The sequence below is a fragment of the Bactrocera dorsalis genome, chromosome 4 (assembly GCF_023373825.1).
Source record: "Bactrocera dorsalis isolate Fly_Bdor chromosome 4, ASM2337382v1, whole genome shotgun sequence".
Lineage (NCBI taxonomy): Eukaryota > Metazoa > Arthropoda > Insecta > Diptera > Tephritidae > Bactrocera > Bactrocera dorsalis.
This window is the reverse complement of record NC_064306.1, coordinates 20430522-20456560: the sequence shown is the minus strand read 5'-3', so window position 1 is coordinate 20456560 and position 26039 is coordinate 20430522. Positions and strand designations below refer to the sequence as shown.

General features: G+C 39.1%; 2 protein-coding genes across 2 annotated transcripts in view; one reads left to right on the top strand and one right to left on the bottom strand.

Moving 5' to 3' along the window:
• The window catches only part of LOC105233047 (small conductance calcium-activated potassium channel protein), a 334439-nt gene that overhangs the window by 158736 nt on the left and 149664 nt on the right, over positions 1-26039 (top strand). The gene's annotated exons all lie outside the window — the stretch shown is intronic.
• LOC105228266 (N(G),N(G)-dimethylarginine dimethylaminohydrolase 1) lies at positions 1137-9487 on the bottom strand. The gene is made up of 6 exons (XM_049454726.1): positions 9224-9487; positions 3406-3625; positions 3249-3351; positions 1923-2020; positions 1593-1817; positions 1137-1527 (listed from the first exon to the last, which is right to left on the bottom strand). The coding sequence occupies exons 1-6, from the start codon at positions 9259-9261 to the stop codon at positions 1402-1404; spliced, it is 810 nt and encodes a 269-aa protein (XP_049310683.1). The 5' UTR covers positions 9262-9487; the 3' UTR covers positions 1137-1401.

Below are 26039 nucleotides of genomic sequence, written 5' to 3'. Positions count from 1 at the left end.
ATTTTGACTTAAAGCCAAGCAAAAAGTTGCGCGAGTTACCCTTTACTTTTTACGCTTTGTCAAACAAAACACGTCATTTTTATTAGAGAAACTGAAAGCAAAGCGATCATTTTGTTTTCTGCTCTTCTTGCGTTGGACCGTATCTTAACCATAATGCACTGTTTACAATGCCTACAAGTTTTCTGTTACAATTCTTTTGTAGATAGCGTAATATTTCCCAGATTATTTCATCGAACCCGCGTGCTTTTCGGAACTTCGTTTTCCCAGTAACATTTTTAATTTCCTTGATAGTCATAGGAGGAGTTCTGGCATGTGGATCCCACCATCGTTCAATTCCTTAAATGATTTGCGAATACAATTTCATTTCATTCATTTGTTTAATTGTTTTTGCCCACATAGTAGAGTCGTTTGTCTTTATTGGTGCGACATGTTTTATTTTGTTAGTCATATTTCTTGCCATTAATTTTAGCAGTCTTTAGTTTATGCAGATACGTATTGAATGAATTATTTTTAAATTCATTTTCATTTTTATCACCTGAATAGGGTATATTAAGTTTCCCACGAATATTCTGATACCCAGAAAGAAACTTGGGAGACCCAATAAAATATGATGAGCTGAACAGATCTGTAATTTTGCAAACATCCATTTCTCTTCAAGAAACTTCTCATTTGTCGGAACCACCGATATCGCGCCACTATACCATATATTTTCCATAGAAACTGAATGATCAAGGTCAAACTTTTGTGTGGAAAACTTTTTATTTGTGAAGGGTATTATAGCTTCGGTACAACCGAACTTAGCGTTTTTTCTTGTCCTTCTTCTCTAATATATTTTGGGTTTTTTATTTCCCTCTCATGTTGGCACGAAAATCCAATGTACTTTTCTACTCATTGGATTTTCATACTAATGTAATTGAGGAATGGTCAGAGTTAAAATTGAGCTATCTACAATGTTCAAAGACCACACAAAAGTTGAAGTTCAATAATACTACAACAGGCATAATTTTAACAGATTAATAATAGCTAATATCGGTACTAACCTTCATATGAATGCACACAATGAAGAAAGAAATAGAGCTGCAGTAATTATTATATACCTTCCCTTTGCTTTTTGCCGATGACTTCAATGAAATGTGTTGTTTTAAAATGGAATTTTTCTTATATTAGAAATATTAATTTATATTTTATAACAATTTTATGTAATATGTATATACAATATATTTTTATATGTGTATATATATTTGAACTAGATAATAATATAACATTGTAAGCATATATTTAAATAATTTAAATTGAATAGGCTTGCACCGTTATATATGTATATTTAATTAAACAACTATTGGCGGAAATAATTACTTCTACTGATTATTAACCACAATTCGAGCCTAACTGTAATATTATTTAAATATTTCTTATTGATTTCCATCGACGCAATAACAGGCATGCCGAAGTTAGACCACTTGAGAATTGTCCAAATTCGCTAATATTTATATTTCGGCTTGGTGTGTCAATTTTTTCTTTAATAACCTGCAATTTATGTATAAAATATATGTATATGTATAGTTGAATTTCGCAAATATGTTTAGTTCTACCTTATAAGAAGCAGGAATTTCCTCGGGCGATCGATGTATAAGAAAGCCGTTAACATATATCATATTGGCAGCATGTTCCTCAGGCAGAGTAATTTTTTGATACTTAAAACTTGCTTCTCGTTCCATCCGTTTAACAATTTCCTGGCAGTAGATACTTGTACTTACAGATAATACATCTGGGCCCGCCATTGCAACATAATACTTAAGACGTTTATTCCCACTAACCTGAGGATTAGATAAACCAAAATCCAATTACAATTACTGCTTATAATTATCAGGTGCACATTTTAAACAAATAGCTTTCAATATTGCTTCGGTGTTCCCACAAACCTTGATAGGCGTTACAGGATATTCGGGGAAAGCAACTGCAACAGATTTTGCGCCATCTTCGTTTGTATAGTTGGATATGCCCACAAAGAATTCACGACCTACCAAATAAGTATATAAATCATTACAAGTGGACGAGCAAAATTTTTAAGTTGAAAACGAATCACTTTTAGGTTAAATTCTATATCTCAGTAATTACTTAAGCACTTTTGACCAAATTTAAAGCATTACAATGACCCGATTTAATACATTTTAGCCAAAAGACCTCAAAGAAGTCAAAACTTTCATTAGCCCCATATACCAAATATAAAGAATGTTGGCCTTTTGGCCGTTGGTCAGTATGTAAATTATCTTAATGAAATTCAGATTGTATCTTTGGAAACAGGTTCTTGAGTATTGCGTAATTTATTGAATTGACAGAACTTTTTAAATCGATTGCATACATTTGTAAAAAATTAATGGTTTTTGTCTCGTTATGATCGGAAAAAATCTTCAATCCTTCAATACCAATATGATTGGCTGAATGTAAAGGAGCTAATTGAATTGAAATGTCCAGAAAAACATCTCAGCAAATAGCGGAAATTGCTCGCTGAGGTCGCCCAAAGGTAGATTTTACAGAGTCTTCATAGAGAACAAAGTGACGCCTCATAGCTCTTCCTCTTCTCTACTGCCGTAGACAATTAGACAATGCTAACGCGATTATAGCCGAGTTAACAACAGCGCGCCAGTCGTTTCTTCTTCGAATACTTTCAGAACTCGAGTGTTTTCGTCCATTCGGACAACATGACCTAACCAGCGTAGCCGCTGTCTTTTAACTCGCTGAACTATGGCAATGTCGTCGTATATCTCATACAGCTCATCGTTCCAGCGAATGAGATAATCGCCGTGGCCAACGCGCAAAGCACCTTAAATCTTTCGCAGAACCGTTCTCACGAAAACTCGCAACGTCGACTGATCAGATGATGTCATCGTCCAGAGTATAAAATGTTCGGTTACACCCAAACTGAGCGCTTCGTTATTTATTGAGTAATAGTTTTATTTTTATTATTTATAGTAATGTCCATATTTATAAAATTACAAGACTTAATAAATATTGAATTTTTGAAATAACAAGAATAAAAGGGAAAAGGCTCGGCTTTTTATTTTTTTTTTTTTTACTTTTAACAGATTTTATTAAATACGAAAAAACCAACAAACTCTATCTCCGAAATCAATACACGTTGAATTCAAAATTACTTTAAAATTTCACAAGGATGACTTTTCGTTTTGCTGAAAATATGATATGTATATGCACACTCGCTCTAATTTTTGTTAATACCGTTAGCTTACCCGTAAATAAAACATCTCCCCCGTCCAATATTGCATTTGGGATGTTAGGGTTAACCACAGGGATATCAAGCTCTTTCTTTAGAATGATTTCCATACTGTCCGCCTGGTCTCGAAAAAAAAAATTAATAACTTTTCACCCATTTATTTAAATACTGACCTCTCTTTGTCGAAATAAATTGTCCGATTTACTCATTAAAGCTACTCCATTGCATATTACTGCCGCATTTTCTACAAAAACACCCTCCGGTAACGTTTCATCTGGTGGCAACTCAATGACGTCCAAGCCAATATCTCGTAACAACGAGCAGAAGTTTTGATGCTGTTGTTTTGCTTTATCATAATCAAACTCACCATTCTTCTTTATGGAGTCTGAAATTCTAAGATTAAAATTTATTAAAGCAATCCCAATGACACATCAGTAGCAAACACTTTCTACGATCATTAAAACACCTACATAAATTAATTGGAAAAAATAAGTATATATGTACATACTATATGTATCTTAGTAGCATGTTGATAAGAGTTTCAGATTCAACAAATCTAATCTCACAAAATGTTGCCGCGAAACCACTTAAAAAAGTTTTGAAATTGTTAGAATTTGATGTGTTTGTATTGTTGGGTGTGGATCGTCGTTATATTGTAGAATAAATACATTACGCACATAGCATCGGCAATCGATAATTACAAACTTTTAATTAATTCAATATAAATAGAAATATACATCAAATTTAATAAAAATATACATATATTGGCACATGATATGAGATTTGGCTCAACGTTCCAAAAAAACATACCCACTTAATCTCATTACGATATATTTCGAGTAATTCACACACAGACCGACTATTCGACATTAACCTTGCACTATTAACGAAAATCACTATAAAATAGTTTATTACACATTATAGTACATGGAATATGGGGACGAATTTCACATTTTTTCGGCAATAAACTATAGTACTTCCAATAATATAAATTTATTTAGTTCTTTTATATAAGGCTATACTTTAATGTCAATATAACGAATACTCTAAAAATATATGCCCTTAAACACCTCTAATAAATTCTCTCCAAATATGTACCCTTAATTATAACGATAAGGTGCTTCGCCTCAGAGTTTTCTACTTTTTCTTATTATCAGAATATCGCTTCCAATTACTTTAAAAAAATATATCGTTTCATAGATTTTGAGGGAAATTGAATACTTTACAAAATTCTTTATGGTTTTTTCATAAACATAACCGTTTAAAAGATATTAAGGGTTGAAGTTCGCTTATTTTAGGGTATATTTTTTGTTTTCTTTTGAATCTGGTAACTCAAAGAAAAAAAATCATTTAAATTGCCCAATTCATAGTTTTGTAAGAAATATATTAAAATGGTCTGTACTATTTCTCGATTCAGTTAAGCGTTTAATATTAATTTGAACTTATGAGATATGATAGGAAATATAGGTTTGAGAAAACTGTTATTTTCAAAGTATCGTATTTCTAATAATTTAACCATTGGGCGTTTTAGGACATTCATATTGCTTTGATCAACGTATTCATGACTATTTCATTTCGTCTGTCATTTGATCGGATTTTGACTCACTTTTCGTTCTTGTTCAATATCGTCATCCCCATTGTATAACATTATTTCTGTAGTGCAAATTTAATTTAACTTTTATATCTACTACCACTGCACTAATTGGGGCACAATTCCGATTTATTTGGCGCCGCGATCTGAAGGTACCGCTGGAAAGAGGAAGTCCTCCTGATTAAAAAATATATAGGGTTATACGGTCCGCAAACGCTTAGTTTACAAGATATTCGACTTCAAAAATTCCCAAAATTCGAGACATTTTTTACTTCAAATCAATTAAATTAAACTATAAACATTTAAATACATCCACATTTTTCACTTTTTGTGGTTTTTTTTTTTTACCTAAGAAATCTTTATTTAAAAATTACTTTTTACTTTTTAGATGATATAATATTGAATAATATAAGTAAAAATGCATCAATTAATTTACGCATTTTGAGGTTTTAAATGAAAATATCTCAAACACAAAAATGCATGAATTAATTGTATGAATATATATATATATATATATATATCCTCGAAATCGGGCTATGCTTTACTAAAGTTAACCTATCGTTAGTTAGTAAAACTTACATATGCATATTGTGATATAAATGTTTATGTTATGTGCGTACTCAATTTAAATTTCAAAAAATATGAAATAAATAATCTGTAAGACATTCGTATAACTGCTTATCTTTATCTAGGTAGATAAAATCTGGCAACAATGGCGTCGAGTAAACATGTGTGTATAACTTGCTCCAAGATTATAAGGAGAAACTCAGGAAGTATAAGCTGCAATAGTTGTAAGAATTGGTTCCACAAAAAGTGCAGCGACTTGAGTGACGATGGTTTCAAGAAAATTGCTGCTGCGTTTCGGAAAACTGGTCATATTGACTGGCGGTGCTCTGGCTATCACTCAGAGGTTGGTATTATTAAGGCAATCAATGACAGTGATAAGGACGCCAATGATTTGCCGTTATCAACAAGCAAATCGGAGTTGGAGAACATGTTCGAGAAATACTTAACACCGTTCAAGAAAACAATTGAAAATATTCAGACCAGCGTTGCAGGGATTCGGCTGGACTTGAACAAATTGGCAGAGAACAACAGGGCAATCTCGCAGCATTATAAGCAATTAGAAAAGAGGGTCGGCGCTGTTGAGAATAAATTAACATCGTTCGGTGCACTTAATGTGGATCCCAACATTATAATATCGGAGATAAATGATCGCAATGAGCGTGAAAGAGAGGTGATTGCTTTGAACGTGCCGGAGTCTGAGAATCCGGTAGGCTATGATCGACGTCTGGATGATTTGGAGAAGGTTGTCGCATTATTACCACAGGAGATGTCAGAGGTTGGTCCGAAACTTGGTCTCCGTAGACTCGCCCGTCCTGTGGTAGGTAAGATTCGTCCGCTATTACTAACTACGGAGTCTGTAGCAGATGCTAGGGTCTATTGCAAATCAAGACAGCTGGTGAGTCTGGCATCTCATTTAAGGCGAACCTAACTCGAGCTCAGCAAAAGCATCTCAGGAATCTACGTACGGAGCTTGATAATCTAACTAAGGGCGGGGATAACAGCAAGACAATTAGATACATTAATGGGGTACCGAGGATAGTCGATAAGCAGACTTTTCGTGCGCCAAAAGAAAAGCCTAAAAACTCGTAAGTTAGATCAAAATACTCGAGGGTTAAGAACAAAATTAAAAGAGTTCTTAATCTCATCAGCAGGGCATCAATGTGATTTGATTTGTGTTGGCGAGTCATGGCTTCATGAATCAATATCAGATAGTGAAGTGGTAGATGTTACGTATTTAATATTTAGGAAAGATAGAGACAACCAAACAAGCAATTGCACGAGAGGTGGAGGTGTTTTCATAGCGGTGAAGCTTATTATTAATGCTGAACTACTGCCAACTAACTGTAGTAGTGTTGAGCAAGTTTTTATTAAAGTAAAATGTACCGAGGGCGTTCTAGTGGTTGGATGTGTGTATCTCCCACCACTATCGTCGTTGGATAAGTATGCGAGTCATATGTCAACAATTTTGTATTTGAAGGAAAAATATCCCAACTGTGCATTGATTATTGTTGGCGACTATAATCTCCCCAGTAGCTGTCCTCAAGATGAATGTGCAAATATGGTATACAGTGAGATGAGTGTGGCTAACTGTCAACAGTATAATCAAATTCGTAATATAAATGATCGTACGCTTGATTTATGCTTTAGCAGCATTGAAATATATGTGGACAATGCCGAGGCTGTTATTGATGAAGATAAGCACCACCCGGCTATCAGTATACGTGCTGAAATTAAGGCCAACCTAAAAACGAACGTGGCACCGACCTATGCATTCAAGAAGGCGGACTACTGGGGATTGAATTACTTCTTTTTGAGGATTAACTGGATTGAACTGTATAAAATAGTATCACTGGATGACAAGCTAAACTGGCTATACGATAGAATTAACGATGGAATTGTGCAATTTGTTCCTGTCCATACGAACAGGAAAAGCAATTATCCATGCTGGTTTTCTAGGGAGCAGAAAAAGGATGCGCATGTAACATACAAAAGACTAAAAATCAGTTACGCCTACAATGTCTTCCGTCGGTTGCGATCGGAATGCAAAAGAATCGGCAAAGGGTGTTACAGCGCATACACGTCTAGGATGGAGGAGCTTGTACGGGTAGACACGAGCCAGTTCTGGAAATTCATCAAAAGCAGGAGACGGAACAATATAGATATTCCATCCGCCGTGTCGTGGAAAGATAGTGTAGCTACGACGGGTGGGGAAGTGAGCAATCTTTTTGCCTCGTTCTTTGGTAGTATCTATGCGGGGAAACCTAATGACAATGGGGAACCAATGCCCACAGCTTAAGCCTGCCTTTATCTGTATGTCGACTACGTATTGAGAGCGTTGGACAAGGGTGAAACAGTTCACACTATCTACACGGACTTCAGCAAAGCCTTCGACATGGTGGATCATAAGCTCCTAATAGAAAAGATGGATCTCTACGGAGTGGCAGGAAACGTATTGAGTTGGTTCAACTCGTACTTGACTGGAAGATCCCTGCAGGTGCGAGTCAATGGCTTATGTGTCGTCCGAGTTTAAAGTGTCGTCCGGGGTTCCACAGGGTTCCCATCTGGGGCCAGTGCTGTTTAGCATATTTGTAAACGACATTGGGACCAAAATGTCGTCGGACTTTATGCTGATGACCTCAAGATTTTCAGAAAGATAAGCACTGTGGATGATATTAGCGCATTACAGCAAGACCTCGATAGACTTGAGGTCCTTGAGTCGTCGTACAGCTGTTTACCGTATTGCTGATCATCAACTAGAAGAAGTCACAGTTATAAAAGATCTTGGTGTCATAATCGACAATGCACTAAATTTCACCGGGCACCTTGACAAAATTACATCACAGGCATATAGGACACTTGGGTTTGTGGGGCATGCAAAGAGGTGGCCAGTGACTTTAGGAATGCTGATACGTTCGTAAGGCTGTACACGACCTTGGTGCGTCCGATGTTGGAGTACTGTTCAGTGGTTTGGTCTCCCCATACCGACTGCCTCATTGACAAAGTGGAGAGAGTGCAGAAGAAACTCTTCCTGGGACGTAAAGGATGGGTCGGAGGCTCGGAGGAGGTTCGTGGTCAATTTGGGATTTGTGACCTGATGAGTCGGAGAGACGTATCAGATCTCTTGTCTGCTTTTAATTCACTAAATGGATTAATCGACTCTCCGGAAATATTGGAACAATTCGGCATTGTAGGCCGTATGCCTGGTTTTAGGTCGCACCGACTGTTAAAAACGGTTAACTCATCGAAGAACTACGTGCGGGGTGGACCGAGGAGCAGGGTTGTGGACTTAGTCAATAGACATTATGAAAATATTAATATGTTTGGTTGTATGCGAGCTACGTCTCTAGGGTTAAGGAATTAATTAATAATGTATCAATACTATAATTATGGCAACACTTATTATCTGTCAACACGAAATACTTTTGTTATTGTGCATGGAATGAAAATTGTGTAAAATATAAAATGCTTATTTTAAGCAAATAACTAAATAATTACTAAAAAAATAAATATGTAGAAACAATGTAATGAAGTATAAGTGCATAAAAAGTGCATAATATGAAATAAATAATCACTAGAAATCGAGAAATTGCAAGATAAATTTGCAAAATTTTCAACTTTAAATGCAAATATCTCGAAAACTATAAGTTAAATATTTTCTTAATCAGGAGCAGCAGCTCCATCCAACCAAATCACTTTTAACCCTGAATTCGTGGAATGGTATACTAAAGCCGACCCAATAAATAAAATAAATAAATAAGTATATTTTAATTGTAAATGAAAAGTATTAATATAACATATTTATTATAGGTAAGTATGTATACAATTTGTATTACCTTGCTACTATAGCGTGTGTATACCTTTGAGGCGGCATTAATACAATACAACCCTCCTTAATTTAAACAATAAGATTAATAACAAAGGATGATGCTCCTATTTTTAACTGACATGTAAAACTCTGCGACCCTGAGGTTAATATAATATATGTATTTTTCACTTAATTTAGAAAATGAAAAATATTAACATCCGACAAATCGAGTAAATAAATTTTAAACTATGAACAATGTTTTGATAACTCCACCCAATTCTATGTGAGTAAATAGTACATCGATAATTTTAATTGAACGATATTTCAGATATCGGCGCTAAACGATTATGGCTAATTCACATAGAACTTTCACTTCGCTTTGCGTCACGCTTTCTGAAGCATTAGTCGTCATTTTATTAGAGAAAAGAACTGCAACCGAAGGGTGTGATGCAGACTTTTCGTTTTATTCGATACAAACCAATTTTATTCTGGTGCGCTCTTAACCCTCCGGGATACTAGCCGTAAATAGTATAACTAGGTTTATGCAGACCTACATGTACTTATATAAGATTTGCAAAGAAATAAATATCTAGTCTTCTTAAGGTGTTTATTTTATGCTAAAGGCGGAACAATACCGATTTGTTGTTGTTGTTGTTGTTAACGGTTAGCTAATCCCCGTTGGGATGGTAAGGGTTGTTTGTGTTGTCGTCGAGGTCATCTAACGGTAGGCCCAAGAAACGTGCTGTTTCGACGGTGTCGGACCGAAGGGAGGAAGGTGTTGGATGGGTAGGGTTTGTGGGGCATGCAAAAAGGTGGCCAGTGTCATGCGGGGACTCGTTGCATGCAGGACATACATTAGGTATGGCTGGCTTGATTCTGGATAAGTAGGAGTTTAACCTGCTACAGTATCCAGAACGAAGTTGCGCTAGGGTCACTCGCGTTTCTCGCGGCAACTGGAGCTCTTCGTCTGCAATAGGTGGTGGTTTGACTCCAAGAACGTCATTCACGGGAAGGGAGTCGGTGAAGGTGATGATGGCTCCACTGTGAATGGCGGTCAGTGCCTGTCGAAAGTTTGTTGCGTCCGAAGTCTGGTCGGCGTACTGTTCGATGTCGTCGACATAGTCGAGGAATGACCTCTTGATGCTCCTGGGAGGCGATTCCGCTCCAAGCAGGTGGCTGCAAGGGTGATTCCTATGGAAACAACCCAGCAGGAACTGCCTGGAGAGGAGTAGATTATGCTCCTTTACAGGTAGCATGCGCGCCCCACTGTGGAGGTGTTCAATGGGAGACATCAAGAGGCATCCCGTCGTGGTCCGGAGTGCTGTATTCTGACAGGTCTAAAGTTTCCTCATCTGCGTACCACTGCATCCAGGCGACCATATTGGTGCTGCATAGTTGAGGACCGGCCGGCCGATTGCCTTGTAAGTTGCCAGCAACGTTTCTTTGTCTTTTCCCCATGTGCTGCCGGCTAGCGACTTGAGGATTTTGTTGCGGCTCTGTACCTTGGCGATAATCGCGGTCGTATGGGGAGAGAAGGAGCATAGACTATCGAGGGTTACGCCTAAAATCTTAGGGTTATTGACAGTCGGAATTTTGACGCCAGTGACTGCAATATTAAGTTCAAGTCTATACTCCTTCGTCCAGTTTGCGAATAAGGTCGCTGTGGATGCAGTGAGGAAACGAGAAAGGTCGGAGAGGTAGCTGTTTACTTTCGAACACATGCCATCGATTCCATTGCCCGACGTCAATATCGTGCAGTCATCTGCGTACAAGGTTATGGAAACTCCCTCTGGTGGTTGGGGAAGTTTCGAGATATAGAAATTAAACAGTAACGGGGAGAGGACACCACCCTGCGGAACCCCCTGTTTAATTCTTCTTAAATTTGATGTTTCACCTCGAAATAGTACGGATGACTGACGACCGTTCAAATAGTTCATGGTCCACCTCTTTAGCCCTGGAGGGAGAGTGGTTTTTTCGATGTCCCCCAGTAGCGTTGAATGATTGACCGTGTCAAAAGCTTTTGACAGGTCCAACGCTACGAGGATCGTTCTTTCGCAGGGTGGTTTCTGGTTGAGGCCACGAACTATCTGGGCGTTTATGACGCTAAGTGCTGTGGTGGTGCTGTGCACTTTGCGGAATCCATGCTGGTGGCTGGCTAGGCTCAGGTGGTGAGTGAAGGTCGGGAGTAACAAGGCCTCAAGTGTCTTCACTACTGGGGAGGAGAGTTATCGGGCGATAAGATTCCGCTTTGTTGGCGGGTTTCCCAGGTTTCAGTAGTGGGCCACTTTTCCGAATTTCCACACATCGGGTATTTGAAGAGTGGTGAGCGACAGGTTGAGGACCTTGGTGAGATATTTTACTCCCGTCGAGCCTAGATGCTTTAACATTAGCATGTTGATTCGATCAGGGCCGATGGATCTGGAAGATTTTGCCTTGTTGATGACACCCTGAATCTCCTCATCGGTGAAAGTAAGTGGCGCGGAGTTGTTTGGCATTTTGCGCAGCCGTCGGTTAACACATCTCTTAGTCTTGTCTACCGAAGGGTGCAGTGTAAACTGCCGGCTAAAATAACTCGCGCACTTCTTCGGGTCCGAAGAGGCATGACCATTGAATTGAACTTCAACTCGGTCGTCATGTCTCTTCGGATTAGACAAAGCTTTGACAGTAGCTCAAAGCTTACTCACAGCGGTGGATGATTTACCATACGCCGAATCTCCAAATTGAGATCCCTTATTCGGGGATCCCCGGGATCGGCATGGCGTAAGGTGTCACGCTCGTTAGCTAGAACAGCTGCTTCGGCTGGGAAATTGGGACGGATTTCCGCTACTCTTTCAGCCGGGATGCGACAGACTGCAAGCAAAATCTTTCAAATATTAAAATACACTAGTTCTTAAGGATACAGTTGTTGAGGCAGTTGCACAATTACATAATTGTGTTCATAAGAACGTGTGCATTTTAATATTTGACAGATGTCGCTTGCACTCTGTCGCGCTCTATGTGTTCCGGCCGTGAATGTGCTAAGTGATTTTTGAATTAATAAATTAGGTAAAATATAACAAAATGAAAGTAAAATAAGAACTTATTTCATTGTTTAGAGTTTATATTTAAATATACAAAGTGAAAAATGTGAAAAAATTAAGAGAAACATTGTGAAATACTAAGAGTTATTGATACAAATTTAATTTTATTTTAAATTGTGTAAAAATATTTTGCAATAATCTATTATTAATCAGAATAAAAGTGAACTCAAGTACTTTAATCCTATTATAGTAATTCAATATTTGAATATTTAAAGTGATTAGTGGGCAAGGTTTGATGAGTTGATGCCGGAATATGGCGCTCTGACCATTTAAGAAACACTAAATTTTACTTTTGCATGTATGAACATAATACGGCATTATTGATAACTGGATAATGTGCTCAATAACTCTCTCGTACAATATAACATCTCCTTAGGCTTTGTTTTATTGAGTTCGAAAATTGCATGTACGGCTATTTTTGTAATTTTAGTGAATAGTGGAAGTAATTTTTGCTATCATTTTCGGTTTTAGCAACCCAAAGTTGGCAAGAAACAGCCTCTAACATCACAGATGCAAAATGACCGATGTTTTGTTTATAGCTTTCAAGTTGTGCGGAAGTGTTTTTTAATTCGACCCATGTATTCAGATTTACCAAAAAGTAAACAATCAACAATAATTAGATAAAAACAAAAAATCGAATAAAAATCAGGGCACACGAATTGTTAAAAATAATATAAACAAACAAATAGTGCACGAAACAAATAGATAAAAAACAAAAAAAAAAAAACAATAATGAGCGCTTTGCGGCCTCACCAGCAAAGCCGTAGTCATTTCTTAAATGCCTACTTCAGCTTTGTCGAGCCAACAAAAGCAACACCTGGCAAAACCAAATGTAACACAAAACACACGTATTGGGACTCACGTCTTATCCGAAAGGACGACAGCTATACTACACTATTATGAATAAGAATAATAACCTGGACATATCACCTGGTAAGCCGACATACTGGCCCAGTGACAGAAAAAAATACCAGTCTTACCGATTCTGTACTCTGAGACAGTCTCAAGTCTCTAAATATGAGATTTTAAGACATTTTTTTTTTTAGAAAACCCCTAAAAACAGTCCTTTTCTTTTTCCCATACAAAAGAATGAATGCTTGTTTGTTAGTAACGCTAAGAGAACGGCTGCACCAATCTAGATGAATTTTCAGGGGTTGTTCGTTGTGGACCAGGGAAGGTTTAGAAATAAAAATACCTTACACTTTTCATGAGGAACAGTCGGAAAATTTGATAGTTCCAAAAAGTAACTTTTTTCCATACAATTTTTTTTAAATTTTTGTTTGTTTTGTTTTTCAATATTTTGAATTGTAAATTATTTGAATCGTTCAATTTCGGTAGCTTGTTTTTTTATTTCGGTTATTCAAAAGAAAAAGTATTGAAAATTATTCAGTGAAAGCTTTATGTGTGTTTCACACAAAAAAAACAATTACAGATTGAAATTTGTTACGAAGCCACGAATAGGTCGCGCTAATATCGGTCGGCGTTCTTTTTGTAATCAACGTATGGCAGCCCAAGGCCGAAACAGGCGTTTTGTCAAAGAGTCAAGTGCTCAAAACATTGAGCGGGGCAGACTGCAAGCGACATCTGTTAAATATTAAAATACACACGTTCTTATGGACACAGTTATGTAACCTTAAGCATTGTCAAGCGGCATAGGACCTGCTGAAACAGACGATCGCTGAAAAGCAGATCGACTTAGCATTACTCAGCGAACCATACAAAACCGGGCGGAGTGTAAATTGGTTAAGTGACACAAAAAATAAGGCTGCTGTATGGAAATGTAACCCTAGCTTTCCTCAACTGGAGTCTGCATGCTCTTTCAACGGCTTTGTTCGAGCTAAAGTTAGCAACATACATATTTGTAGTTGCTATTTACCCCCCAGCATCAATGATGAAGATTTTAAGAATATTATCGACAGCATTGTAACCGATGCCCGAGGTAGAACTAAATTGGTAATAGCTGGCGATTTTAATGCCTGGGCCATTGAATGGGGATGCAAAAGAACTAACAGTAGGGGCAAAGCCTTACTAGAAGCTTTTGCTTCCCTGGATCTTGAGCTACTCAACATAAGTAACCAACGCACGTTCAACAAAGGCGGCCGACAATCAGTGATAGACCTTACTTTCGTAAACTCAAGCCTAGTTCGTAGAGCGCAATGGCAAATTGGCGATCAGTACACTTTCAGCGATCACTATGTCATTATATTTGAGATAAATGCTCCGCAGACACGGCTCCACTTACGGACCCTGACGAGAAGTTCATGGCGACCCAAAACATTCGACCCAGACCTCTTCAAAGAAGCCTTTGGACCCGCTACTCTACCTGATATCTTGCGCTCGGTTAACCAGGCAACTTCATTGATTATGAGCCGCATTAAGAGTGCATGCGACATATCAATGTCGAAGCTTCCACGGCGCAATTATCGTCAACCTGTTTACTGGTGGAACGACTCAATTGCGAAACTGCGAAAAGAATGCCAAAAAGTAAGACGCCTGTACCAAAGGTCTCGTGGTACCTACGAATACAACTCTTTACAGGCAAGTTTCAAGGCCAAGAGAAAGCTCTTGAAACAGACTATAAAAAAAAGTAAACAGGAATATTTTCTCAAACTCTGTGACGATGCTGAAAACAACGCCTGGGGGCTCGCATACAAGACCGTAATGGGGAAACTACGTATTCGAGGTCAAATGCCAACCTCCTCCACAACCCTTGACAGATTTGTTTCAAATCTTTTCCCGACCAGACCCCAATTATCTCGAGAGATCGTGGTGGTGCAACAAAGAGAGGTGTTACCAGAAGTAACGAACGGGGAGGTCATAGAGGCATGCGACCGGCTCGACCCATGTAAAGCCTCAGGACTAGATGGCATCCCAAATATAGCGCTTAAAACAGCGATTGCTAGGAACATAGACCCATTTAGAGCACTTTTCAATTTATGTATGCAGGATGGCTGTTTCCCAACAATTTGGAAAAGGCAACACCTAATATTACTGCCAAAACCCAACAAACCTCTGACAGACCCGTCTCACTACCGACCACTCTACATGTTAGACTCTGTGGGAAAAATTCTTGAGCGGATCATTTATCAACGCTTAAGTAAGGCCATTGACGACGCCGGCGGTTTATCCCCAAACCAATTTGGATTTAGGAAGGCTAGATCAACAATCGCAGCGGTGACCCTAGTGAAGAACTGGCGGAAAAGGCCATTAGTGGGAAAAGATGGAAAGGTGGCACCATCAAATATTGTATGGTTGCAACCCTCGATCTCAAAAATGCCTTCAATACAGCATCATGGCCAAGTATTCTAAGTGCGTTAAAGAACTTCTCTGTACTGACATATCTCTACAACCTCATAGTCAGTTACTTCAACGATAATACCCTATGCTATAACACAGACCAGGGCTACAAAAAATAAAGGCCTCTGGAATATAATGTATGACGGAGTACTGCGACTCAAAATACCGGAAAACGTACACATCATTGGGGTCGCAGACGATATCTCTGTTGTGGTTATAGCAAAGCACATACACGGTATAGTTACGAGTACCAACAGGACAATAACGTGAATAAGCGATTGGCTCGAAACTAACGGACTGACCCTAGCGGAGAACAAGAACGAGGCGGTACTCATTACTGGCAGAAAAGTTCGGGAAGTTGCCACGGGTGTAAGCATCACTACTCAACCCGCAATTAAGTACTTAGGAATCATTCTTGATGCAAGGATGTCCTTTAAGGAGAACGTAGCGTACACATGCGAAAAAGCTACAAATTGTGCAGAGCCTGGACCCGGTTAATGCTAAATACCCGCGGGCCAAAGCAAAATAGAAGACTACTATTAGCTGGCGTATTAAAGTCAGTCGCACTGTACGGCGTCCAGATATGGGGAAATGCCCTCGAAGTAAAATCTTATCGCCGTGGCCTCTTTTCTATATATGCCACTTGCGCGCTAAGAGTATGCTCTGCGTTTCGCACAGTATCGGAAGATGTTGCCCTAATAATCTCGGGCCTACACCCTTTAGACCTCTTGGCCAAAGAAATTCAATGTCTTACAAATGACAGCTTACCGCATAATACACTGAAAGAAATTGCAAGGGCAGAGACGGTGAATCACTGGCGAAAACGCTGGCAAGAAAGCGAAAATGGGCGGTGGACATTCCGACTGATCCCCAACGTTGAACCATGGTTAAACAGACCGCACGGTGAGGTAGATTTCCACTTAACTCAAATCCTCACAGGACATGGCTGCTTCAAAGCATATTTGCAACGATTCGGACACGAAAACAACGACACATGCGATTATTGCGGAGGCGATACCGTCGAAAATGTAGAACACACATTTTTCTATTGCCCGAAATATAAAATGCTTTCGATGCAGACCCAACTCCTGATAACTTGGTAATCCAAATGGTCGAATCAGTGGAGAAGTGGAAAGGTGAAGGGCTGCCAGAGTTATGAAATCCCAACTAGCTAGCGAACAGCGGCGGAGAAGAGAGCGGTTAAATGTAACGAACAACCACGACCCAAACACACTAACATTGACGTGACGGGAAGAACAAAGTACAAGGGTGGTTATCAGACCAACAGAGGTGGGGCCAAGTAAATGCAACTTTTAACTGACTGCGTTTGGACAATTACGTACATATGAGTGTCACTCAACCATCCTCCCGACGTAATACTTGACGGTGGTACCGGGGAGAACGGTACAGGACGGTAGGAGGTTTAGTTCGCTGAAGTGCTGAATACAATACCGACGACAAACGACATCTGTCAAATATTAAAATACACACGTTCTTATGGACACTGTTAATTTGACAGCTGCACGACTACACGACTGTAGGCCGACAGTTGTCGTTCTCGCGAACTTCAATATTCTCCTATATTTGCCAAAGACAGTAGGACGACAGTAGAGTTAACAGTAGAATGGAAGATAGAGAGATGAGGAAGAGTGGTGATGCCACTAATATGTAAAATGTAAAATTACTCACAGCTCTTACAAACTTGACGTTATTTTACAAATAAAAGCATAAAATAGCTCCATTATAGCTCTATTTTACCATTTCTAATAACAATTGATAATTTAAAACAAATAAATTTACCTATTTACTTATTTTTTGCATAAAAAATTTCACTTTGAACAAAATATTAAAATTTCATTGAAATGCAAGGTATTAGTATGGCCACAACGAAATTGTGTACATGCAAAATGGAGAGCTGTGTTGTCTTGTGTACATGCGTTCATGTAGTAGGATGCACAACGCCGTTTTCAATTCACTGTCGTGGTGCCATGTCGTGTCGCTAGCATTGTATTCAGCACATGACGCGAAAGAAACTAACAAACGATCGCCGGTTGTTACCGCTTCCCTTGCCGCTGTAACAGCTTCGCCTACAATCTAGCGTAAATATGCATTCATATTGTTACAAAAAGTAGTATTAAGTTGTATTTGTATTACTATATGCATCCCTGATTATGAACAATAGCTGTAGGTATATGGAATAGCATTTGTCTTGTTGTAGACATCTGGCGCCACACTGTCTGCTCGTCTAGTTAAACAATTGCTGAGTCTGGCGCCGCGACTGTCTGCTTGCGTCTGGCGCCGTATAGCCGTATGTTCTGGTAATTTCCAGACGCGATATTCTAGAAGGACACGTCGGCATCAGCGAGAAGTGCGTGGCTATAGCCGTATGTTCTGGTAATTTCCAGACGCGATATTCTAGAAGGACACGTCGGCATCAGCGAGAAGTGCGTGGCTATATAAGCCGTGGCAGCGCCAACGTAATCAATCAGTGCTAAGAGTAAACTGCTATAGTGTAGACGAGTTGTGAAATAAAGAGTTGTTGAATTAAATTAAACAGTGTTGATTTTATTTGTCAATCCAGAGATACGAACCTAGCAAAGTAAACTAGCAAGAGTAAATTCGTAAGAAGTGGTGTCAGAAGTGGGATTGTCAAATAATCCAAATTCAAGATGGTTAAATTCGGAGAATTGAGAATTCAGCAATTAAAAAAAGAACTGGAGGAGCGTAATTTGCCGATAAGCGGGCAAAAGGCGGATCTGCAGGCACGATTACGTGAAGCAATGGAAGCGGATGGAATTAATGTGGACGAGTTCGAATTTAATGGGCCAGAAACTTCTACAAAGGTAGAAGAAAAAGTAGAAGAACAACGAACATCATCAAGTGCAGACACGAACATGCTGTTAGTGGCTATTAAGCAAATAATAGCTGAAAATACATCACAAATAGCAGAAAATGCAGTGCAAACAGAAAATCGTCTGGCACAGCAAATAGCTGAAAATATATCACAAATAACAGAAAATGTAGTGCAAACAGAAAATCGTTTGGCACAGCAAATGACGCAAATAGCTGAAAATACATCACAGTTAGAGTCTCGCCTTACACAACAGATTACGGAAAATACTACACAACTACAAAAACAAGTGCAAGAGAAATTTTCAAAATTTGAAGACGAATTAAGCACTTTAAAAAATGGCGAAGAAAATTTAAAATCAGAAGTTCTGCAATTAAGTAATCGTGTGCGAGAACTGCAACTACATGGCCCTGCACCATCAACAAATAATCAAAGATTGAAGGCACCCACATTCGATGGAAGTATTCCATTTCAAATTTTCAAACTTCAGTTTGAAAAGACAGCAACGGCCAATAACTGGAATGCAGCGGACAAAGTGGCGTCCTTGTTTGTATCATTGAAAGGACCGGCAGCAGAAATCCTTCAGACTATTCCAGACTGTGAACGGGACAACTATGAGGCATTGATGAGTGCGATAGAAAGACGTTATGGTAGTGAGCACCGGAAACAAATATACCAGATCGAACTGCAAAATAGGGGTCAGAAGATGAACGAGTCATTGCAAGAGTTCGCAACTGAAATAGAACGACTGGCTCATTTGGCAAATGCAGATGCACCTGTGGATTACATTGAGAGGGTAAAAATTCAATGTTTCATAAATGGAATTCGTGATGTGGACACCAAACGCGCCACATATGCAATGCCAAAAAGAACGTTTGCTGAAACGGTTTCGCACGCCCTCACACAGGAAACAGCTTCCCTACTAAGTAAACCAGCACCCAAAGTACAAAGGGTTGAAATGGAACAACCGGCGCTGATGGAGGAAATATTGAAGACTCTGAAGACAATTGCTGCACCGCGAGTAAATACAACAGGCAGATGTTTCAACTGTGGAAAAGCGGGTCACTTTGCCCGAAATTGCAATATAAAAGTAAACCCATCAAAACGGAAACAACCAACAGATAACGAGGACGGAGCATCCACATCTCACAAGTCGTTAAACTAAAACGGAACAGTTCAAAGGGGCGTGAGCTGGTTCCCACAACTATTTGCCCCACCATCTCGATATCACAAATAGGTCGCCATGACAACAATCTTACTATCAACGGTATCGTAAATGGACGACTGTCAACGCTTACTTTGGATACTGGTGCCACACATTCAATTATCCGACCGGATGTGGTAAGAGGAACGGTTGAACCATTAGTCGGTTGCAAGCTTCGAACGGCCACCGGAGAGGAAGCAGCTGTCGCGGGAAAAGTGTTTTGCGAAGTGATGATTGGTACCCTGGAAGTTAATCACACCTTCATCGTAGCAGAAATCACGGATGAAATTATAATGGGAGTAGATTTCATGATTGATCACGGGGTTACTTTGGATTTAAACAAGCAAATGCTGTTTTGCCAGAACATGGAGATGCCTATAAACACCGGATATGTGACCAACGTTGAAAGTAAGAGGGTGATTGTTGATGATAATCAGAGTATTCCACCAAAATCTGAGGCGATTGTATGGGCTAAAGTGAATGGAGGAGGTGGGACTGAAGAGTTGTGGATTGTGGAACCAACAAAAATAGATACACCCATATTGGTAGGAAGAACGCTTGTGAAAACTAGAGAAGACGCCACCATTCCGGTCAGAGTAGTGAATGAATTCAACACGCCTATAAGGCTGAAGAAAGGAGCAGTAATTGGACAGTGCCAGAATATAAGTGCAATAGCACGATGCGAACGGTCAGAACAAAAGCCTACTATTGAGCCACAGCAGATAAGTACTACATTCTTAAATAATTTACTGAACGAACTGCATGGAAATGAAAAATTAAAAGCAGAAAAACTATTAGAAAAATACGCATCCATATTTGCAAACGAAGGAAACACAGGAAGAACCGGCATTGTCAAACATCGCATAAATACTGGAGACGCTAAACCAATCCGACAAGCTCCGCGTAGGGTTCCACTAGCAAAACGTGAGGATGCTAACAAAATTATTGAAGACATGCACAAAAACGGTGTAATCGAACCTTCAATAAGTCCATGGAGCTCACCTATCGTCTTAGTTAAAAAGAAAGATGGTAGCACCCGTTTCTGCGTAGATTATAGGAAGTTGAATGATGTCACAAAGAAAGACAGTTATCCTCTACCAAGAATCGACGATACATTAGACACCTTGTCTGGAGCGAAATGGTTTTCTACATTAGATCTACAAAGTGGATATTGGCAAGTCGAGATTGATGAATGTGACCGTGAAAAGACCGCTTTCAGTATGGGCGACGGGTTATGGGAATTCTCTGTGATGCCATTTGGGTTATGTAATGCGCCTGCAACGTTCGAGCGACTGATGGAACATGTGTTAAAAGGACTCAACTGGAAGACATGTTTGGTGTATCTTGATGACATTATCATCATGGGAAAAAGTTTTGATGATCATCTGAAAAATCTAGAGGAAGTCTTTCAGCGAATAGCATCAGCCGGATTACGCTTGAATCCCAAAAAGTGTTCATTATGGAAGAAGCAGGTCACATATCTCGGACATAAAGTGTCAACTGAGGGAATTCACACCGAGGAAGGAAAAATAAAAGCAGTGAAAGATTGGCCTCGACCCACCAACATTCATGAACTCCGCAGCTTCCTCGGCTTATGCACGTATTACCGCCGTTTCGTACCTGGATTTGCGAACGTGGCTAGAAGTTTACATGATTTAACAAAGAAGAATCGCCCGTTTGTATGGCAGTTGGAACAAGAAAAAGCGTTTGAGCAGCTTAAAGAACTACTTTGTACGGCGCCGATGTTGGCTTATCCAATACCTGGAAAGAAATTCATCCGGGATACAGATGCGAGCGCTTATGGAATTGGAGGTGTCCTGTCTCAGCTCATCGACGGACAAGAAAGAGTAATTGGGTATTACAGCAGAGTGCTCGGGAAACCAGAGAAAAACTACTGTGTGACGCGAAAAGAACTACTAGCTGTGGTGGAATGTGTAAAACATTTCCACAAGTATTTGTATGGACAACGATTCTTGCTGAGGACTGATCATGCAGCATTAAAATGGTTATTACAGTTTAAGAATCCGGAAGGCCAAATTGCACGATGGATCGAAAGATTACAGAATTACGACTTCGAAACGGAACATCGAAAGGGGATTCACCACAAAAATGCGGATGCATTATCACGTCGCCCTTGTCCACTGGAATGTAAACATTGCTCCAAATCAGAAGGAAAAGAAGGTATAATCGACGTGCGATTACTGAATATAGAACCGGAAGATGATTGGACTCCTCACCGCATCAGAATCAATCAGCTGGAGGACCCTGATCTTGCAAAGCTGGTAATGGCCAAAGAAAATGGGGTACGACCACCAAAGGAACAAATAAGTAGCGAGAGTCCAACTGCAAAAGCATATTGGGCCCAATGGAACAGCATAAACCTCGTTAATGGATACCTTCATCGTACCTGGGAAAGCGAAGATGGCAAACATTCTCGTCTGCTGATCATAGTACCGAAGTCCATGATCCCAAAAGTATTGAAAGAATATCACAATGGACCTAGTGGAGGGCACCTTGGAATAACAAAAACTATAGAGAAGATTAAACAACGGTTCTACTGGATCGGTTGTCGAGATTCCATAGCAGAATGGATAAGTAATTGCGTAGAGTGCATGGCAGCTAAAGGTCCTAAAGCCAAAAGTCGCGGTAGGCTACAACAGTACAACGTGGGATCACCATTTGAACGAGTCGCAATGGATATTGCAGGTCCGTTCCCAACCAGTACGGCCGGAAACAAATATCTACTGGTTGTCATGGACTATTTCAGTAAATGGCCAGAAGTATATGCCTTACCAAACCAGGAAGCGAAGACAGTAGCCGAAGCGTTTGTAGAAAATTGGATAACAAGGTTCGGAGTGCCCGTCGAATTACACTCAGATCAAGGCAGGAATTTCGAATCTTCCATTTTCCAAGAAGTCTGTACATTATTGGGCATCCACAAGACACGGACAACAGCGTTACACCCACAATCAGATGGGATGGTAGAGAGATTCAATCGAACGCTCGAAGAACATCTGCGGAAAATCGTCGATAAAGATCAACGGAATTGGGACAAGTGCATCCAGATGTTCCCGCTGGCGTATCGTTCAGCGAAGCACGAAACAACTGGTTACACGCCAGCAAAGATTATTTTCGGATCTGATCTGCGACTCCCTGCTGATCTTAAGTTTGGTACGAATCCTACAGCTGTAAGAAATGATGGAGATTATTGTTCTGCCTTAAAGGAAGAAATGAATGAATTGCATCTAATGGTAAGACAGCATACGCATCTGATGAGCAATAAGATGAAGGACCGGTTCGATCAAGCGGCAAATTCAAAAGGTTTTGAAGAAGGTGATCTGGTCCTGTTGTACAATCCACTTCGAAAGAAAGGCTTGTCCCCGAAATTGCAGACAGCCTGGGAAGGACCCTATATGGTGATGAAACGACTTAATGACGTGGTATACCGCATACAAAGAAATGGGAAAGCACGATGTAAAATGAAAGTAGTACATTTGGAGAGGCTCGCCCCATTTGGTTCAAGAGGATTTGTGCCTAATCGGGACGATTAGGCTTTAGTGGAGGGCAGTGTTACAAAAAGTAGTATTAAGTTGTATTTGTATTACTATATGCATCCCTGATTATGAACAATAGCTGTAGGTATATGGAATAGCATTTGTCTTGTTGTAGACATCTGGCGCCACACTGTCTGCTCGTCTAGTTAAACAATTGCTGAGTCTGGCGCCGCGACTGTCTGCTTGCGTCTGGCGCCGTATAGCAATATGTTCTGGTGGTTTCTAGACGCAATATTCTAGAAGGACACATCGACATCTAGCGAGAAGTGCGTGGCTATAGCCGTATGTTCTGGTAATTTCCAGACGCGATATTCTAGAAGGACACGTCGGCATCAGCGAGAAGTGCGTGGCTATATAAGCCGTGGCAGCGCCAACGTAATCAATCAGTGCTAAGAGTAAACTGCTATAGTGTAGACGAGTTGTGAAATAAAGAGTTGTTGAATTAAATTAAACAGTGTTGATTTTATTTGTCAATCCAGAGATACGAACCTAGCAAAGTAAACTAGCAAGAGTAAATTCGTAACAATATGTATGAACTTGCATTAGAGATGAGCGATATTGCGATTTTTAAATCACTGTGATTTCAGTGATTGCTATTTTTAAATCACTGTGATTTTATGTTGCTATTGCGATCGCAACTAAGTCGACGTTAAAACGGAGGCCTTTTGTTGTTGTTGTTGTAGCGGCAGATTCTGCCGATTTGACAGTGTTTGGCCGAATACAAGTATGGGTCCCGTCCAGTTACGTACACCCGACTGCCGTGGAAACGACTGAACCTTTTGTCGTTATTGGCGGTAAATTCTCTTTTGGTTCCTGTAATTCGAGTCAAGTTTTTACGCCTTTCTTTTCACTACATTTTCGCAAATGTTGGAGCGGTTCGGCTACCTGAAACTTAGAGCTTATTGCATAGTTCATTTGTATGTTGGTATGATCCGCTTTTAATATTTTCAAAGAAAAACTATAAACTCCATAATCCATCAGAATGTTTTGAATACCCGCTAATAATATTTTCAAGACCAAATTAATAACGGGAGTTTCCTAATCTTTGGGAAAATATTAAAAACCCGTAATTTTTTTATTCCATATTTTTTCTGAAATTAATTAGTTACAATTCTTGTTTTCAACACAAAAAGCTTTCAAATTTGGTTTTAACAATAAGTAAAATTAAAAATTTTATTAAAACAAATTAAAATATTCCATTTTGATTATATTTCATCTACCACTTCAAAAATCACACTTCACTTCTTTTCCTTGATACATTTCCTGCCATTATTAAAAATTATAAGAACGTTACACTCAAAACTTCAAACCGCTATGACGAAAAATAGCATATACGATAAATATGTACAATACCCTGAAGAAAGTTGTTACTTTTCTGCTATTTACATTCACAGGTTTGAACTGCGATCACAGTTTCGAATTGCGATCGCAATTCACAGGTTCGAACCGCGATCACAGTTTCGAACTGCGATCGCAGTTCATAGAAGCGAACTGCTTTTTAGAAAAAGTGATCGCAGTTGCGATTTGCGATTTTTCAATCACAGTGAAAAAATCACCGGTAGTGAAATATCGCTCATCACTAACTGGCATACATATCGACGCTAATTTTTGCGAGCTACGGAAAAATATTGTTCAATTTATGATTTTTAGCTTTTGCCATCGTCGCGAAAAGACGCTTGTAGGCAAAGGCATGCTCGGGAAGATGTTACGGCGTCTGGTTTTATGAATGAAGCGAGGTCGCTTGTGGAATTTGCGCCTGCGTTTATGAATGAAAATTGTTTTTGTTGTAAGATGTACTACATTTGTTCTTCGCTAATTTGGCTGCCATATTGACTTGTGATGCTTCTGCTATTTAGACAGTGGTCGGCATTTCTTAGCACAATTGTGCAAACTAACTTCACACGTACGCTTACGCTCTATCGTTCAGTCGTTGTCGAGCCAGCAACGAATTAACATCGCGCAAGACTATAGCGCAAAACCAAATATGCCCTGCGAGAAATATTTTATGATATTAAATGCCTTTGGTGCCTTTTATGTTCCAAGTCTTTAAAAGATAAAAGGGAATATATCCTTAAAAGACATTTTGTTAATTTTTTTTTATACTATTAACTATTTATAAAATTTGCTTGATTTTAATTCCAATTTCTCACTGGGCTACTTTTTTTTCGTGCTCACCAACACAGTGACAGATCCTCTCATGCCGACCACTGATTTAGACGATTGTTGTTTTTGTAGAGCAATGCTTCAATTTTTGTTGGTTACATATTCATATGTGTACGCATATGTATGTTTATATGTTTGTGCATTATTTGTTCGGCAGTGTGTACAGATACATATATGTCAGTGGTCGGCATGAGAGGATCTGTCACTGTATTAGTGAGCACGAAAAAAAGTAGCCCAGTGAGAAATTGGAATTAAAATTAAGCAAATTTTATAAATAATTAATAGTATAATGAAAATTAACAAAATGTCTTTTAAGGATATATTCCCTTTTATCTTTTAAAGACTTGGAACATAAAAGGCACCAAAGGCATTTAATATCATAAAATATTTCTCGCAGGGCATATTTGGTTTTGCGCTATAGTCTTGCGCGATGTTAATTCGTTGCTGTCTCGACAACGACTGAACGATAGAGCGTAAACGTACGTGTGAAGTTAGTTTGCACAATTGTGCTAAGAAATGCCGACCACTGTTATATGTACATACATACATATAAGTATGTATATATGACTGTATGAACATGCAGATCAATGCGCGCACATGTAATATATTGATAAGTGATAAAATCATGATTTGAATTTCTGAATGCGCACATGCGTACATATATACATACATATATGTACATAATAAGATTATCA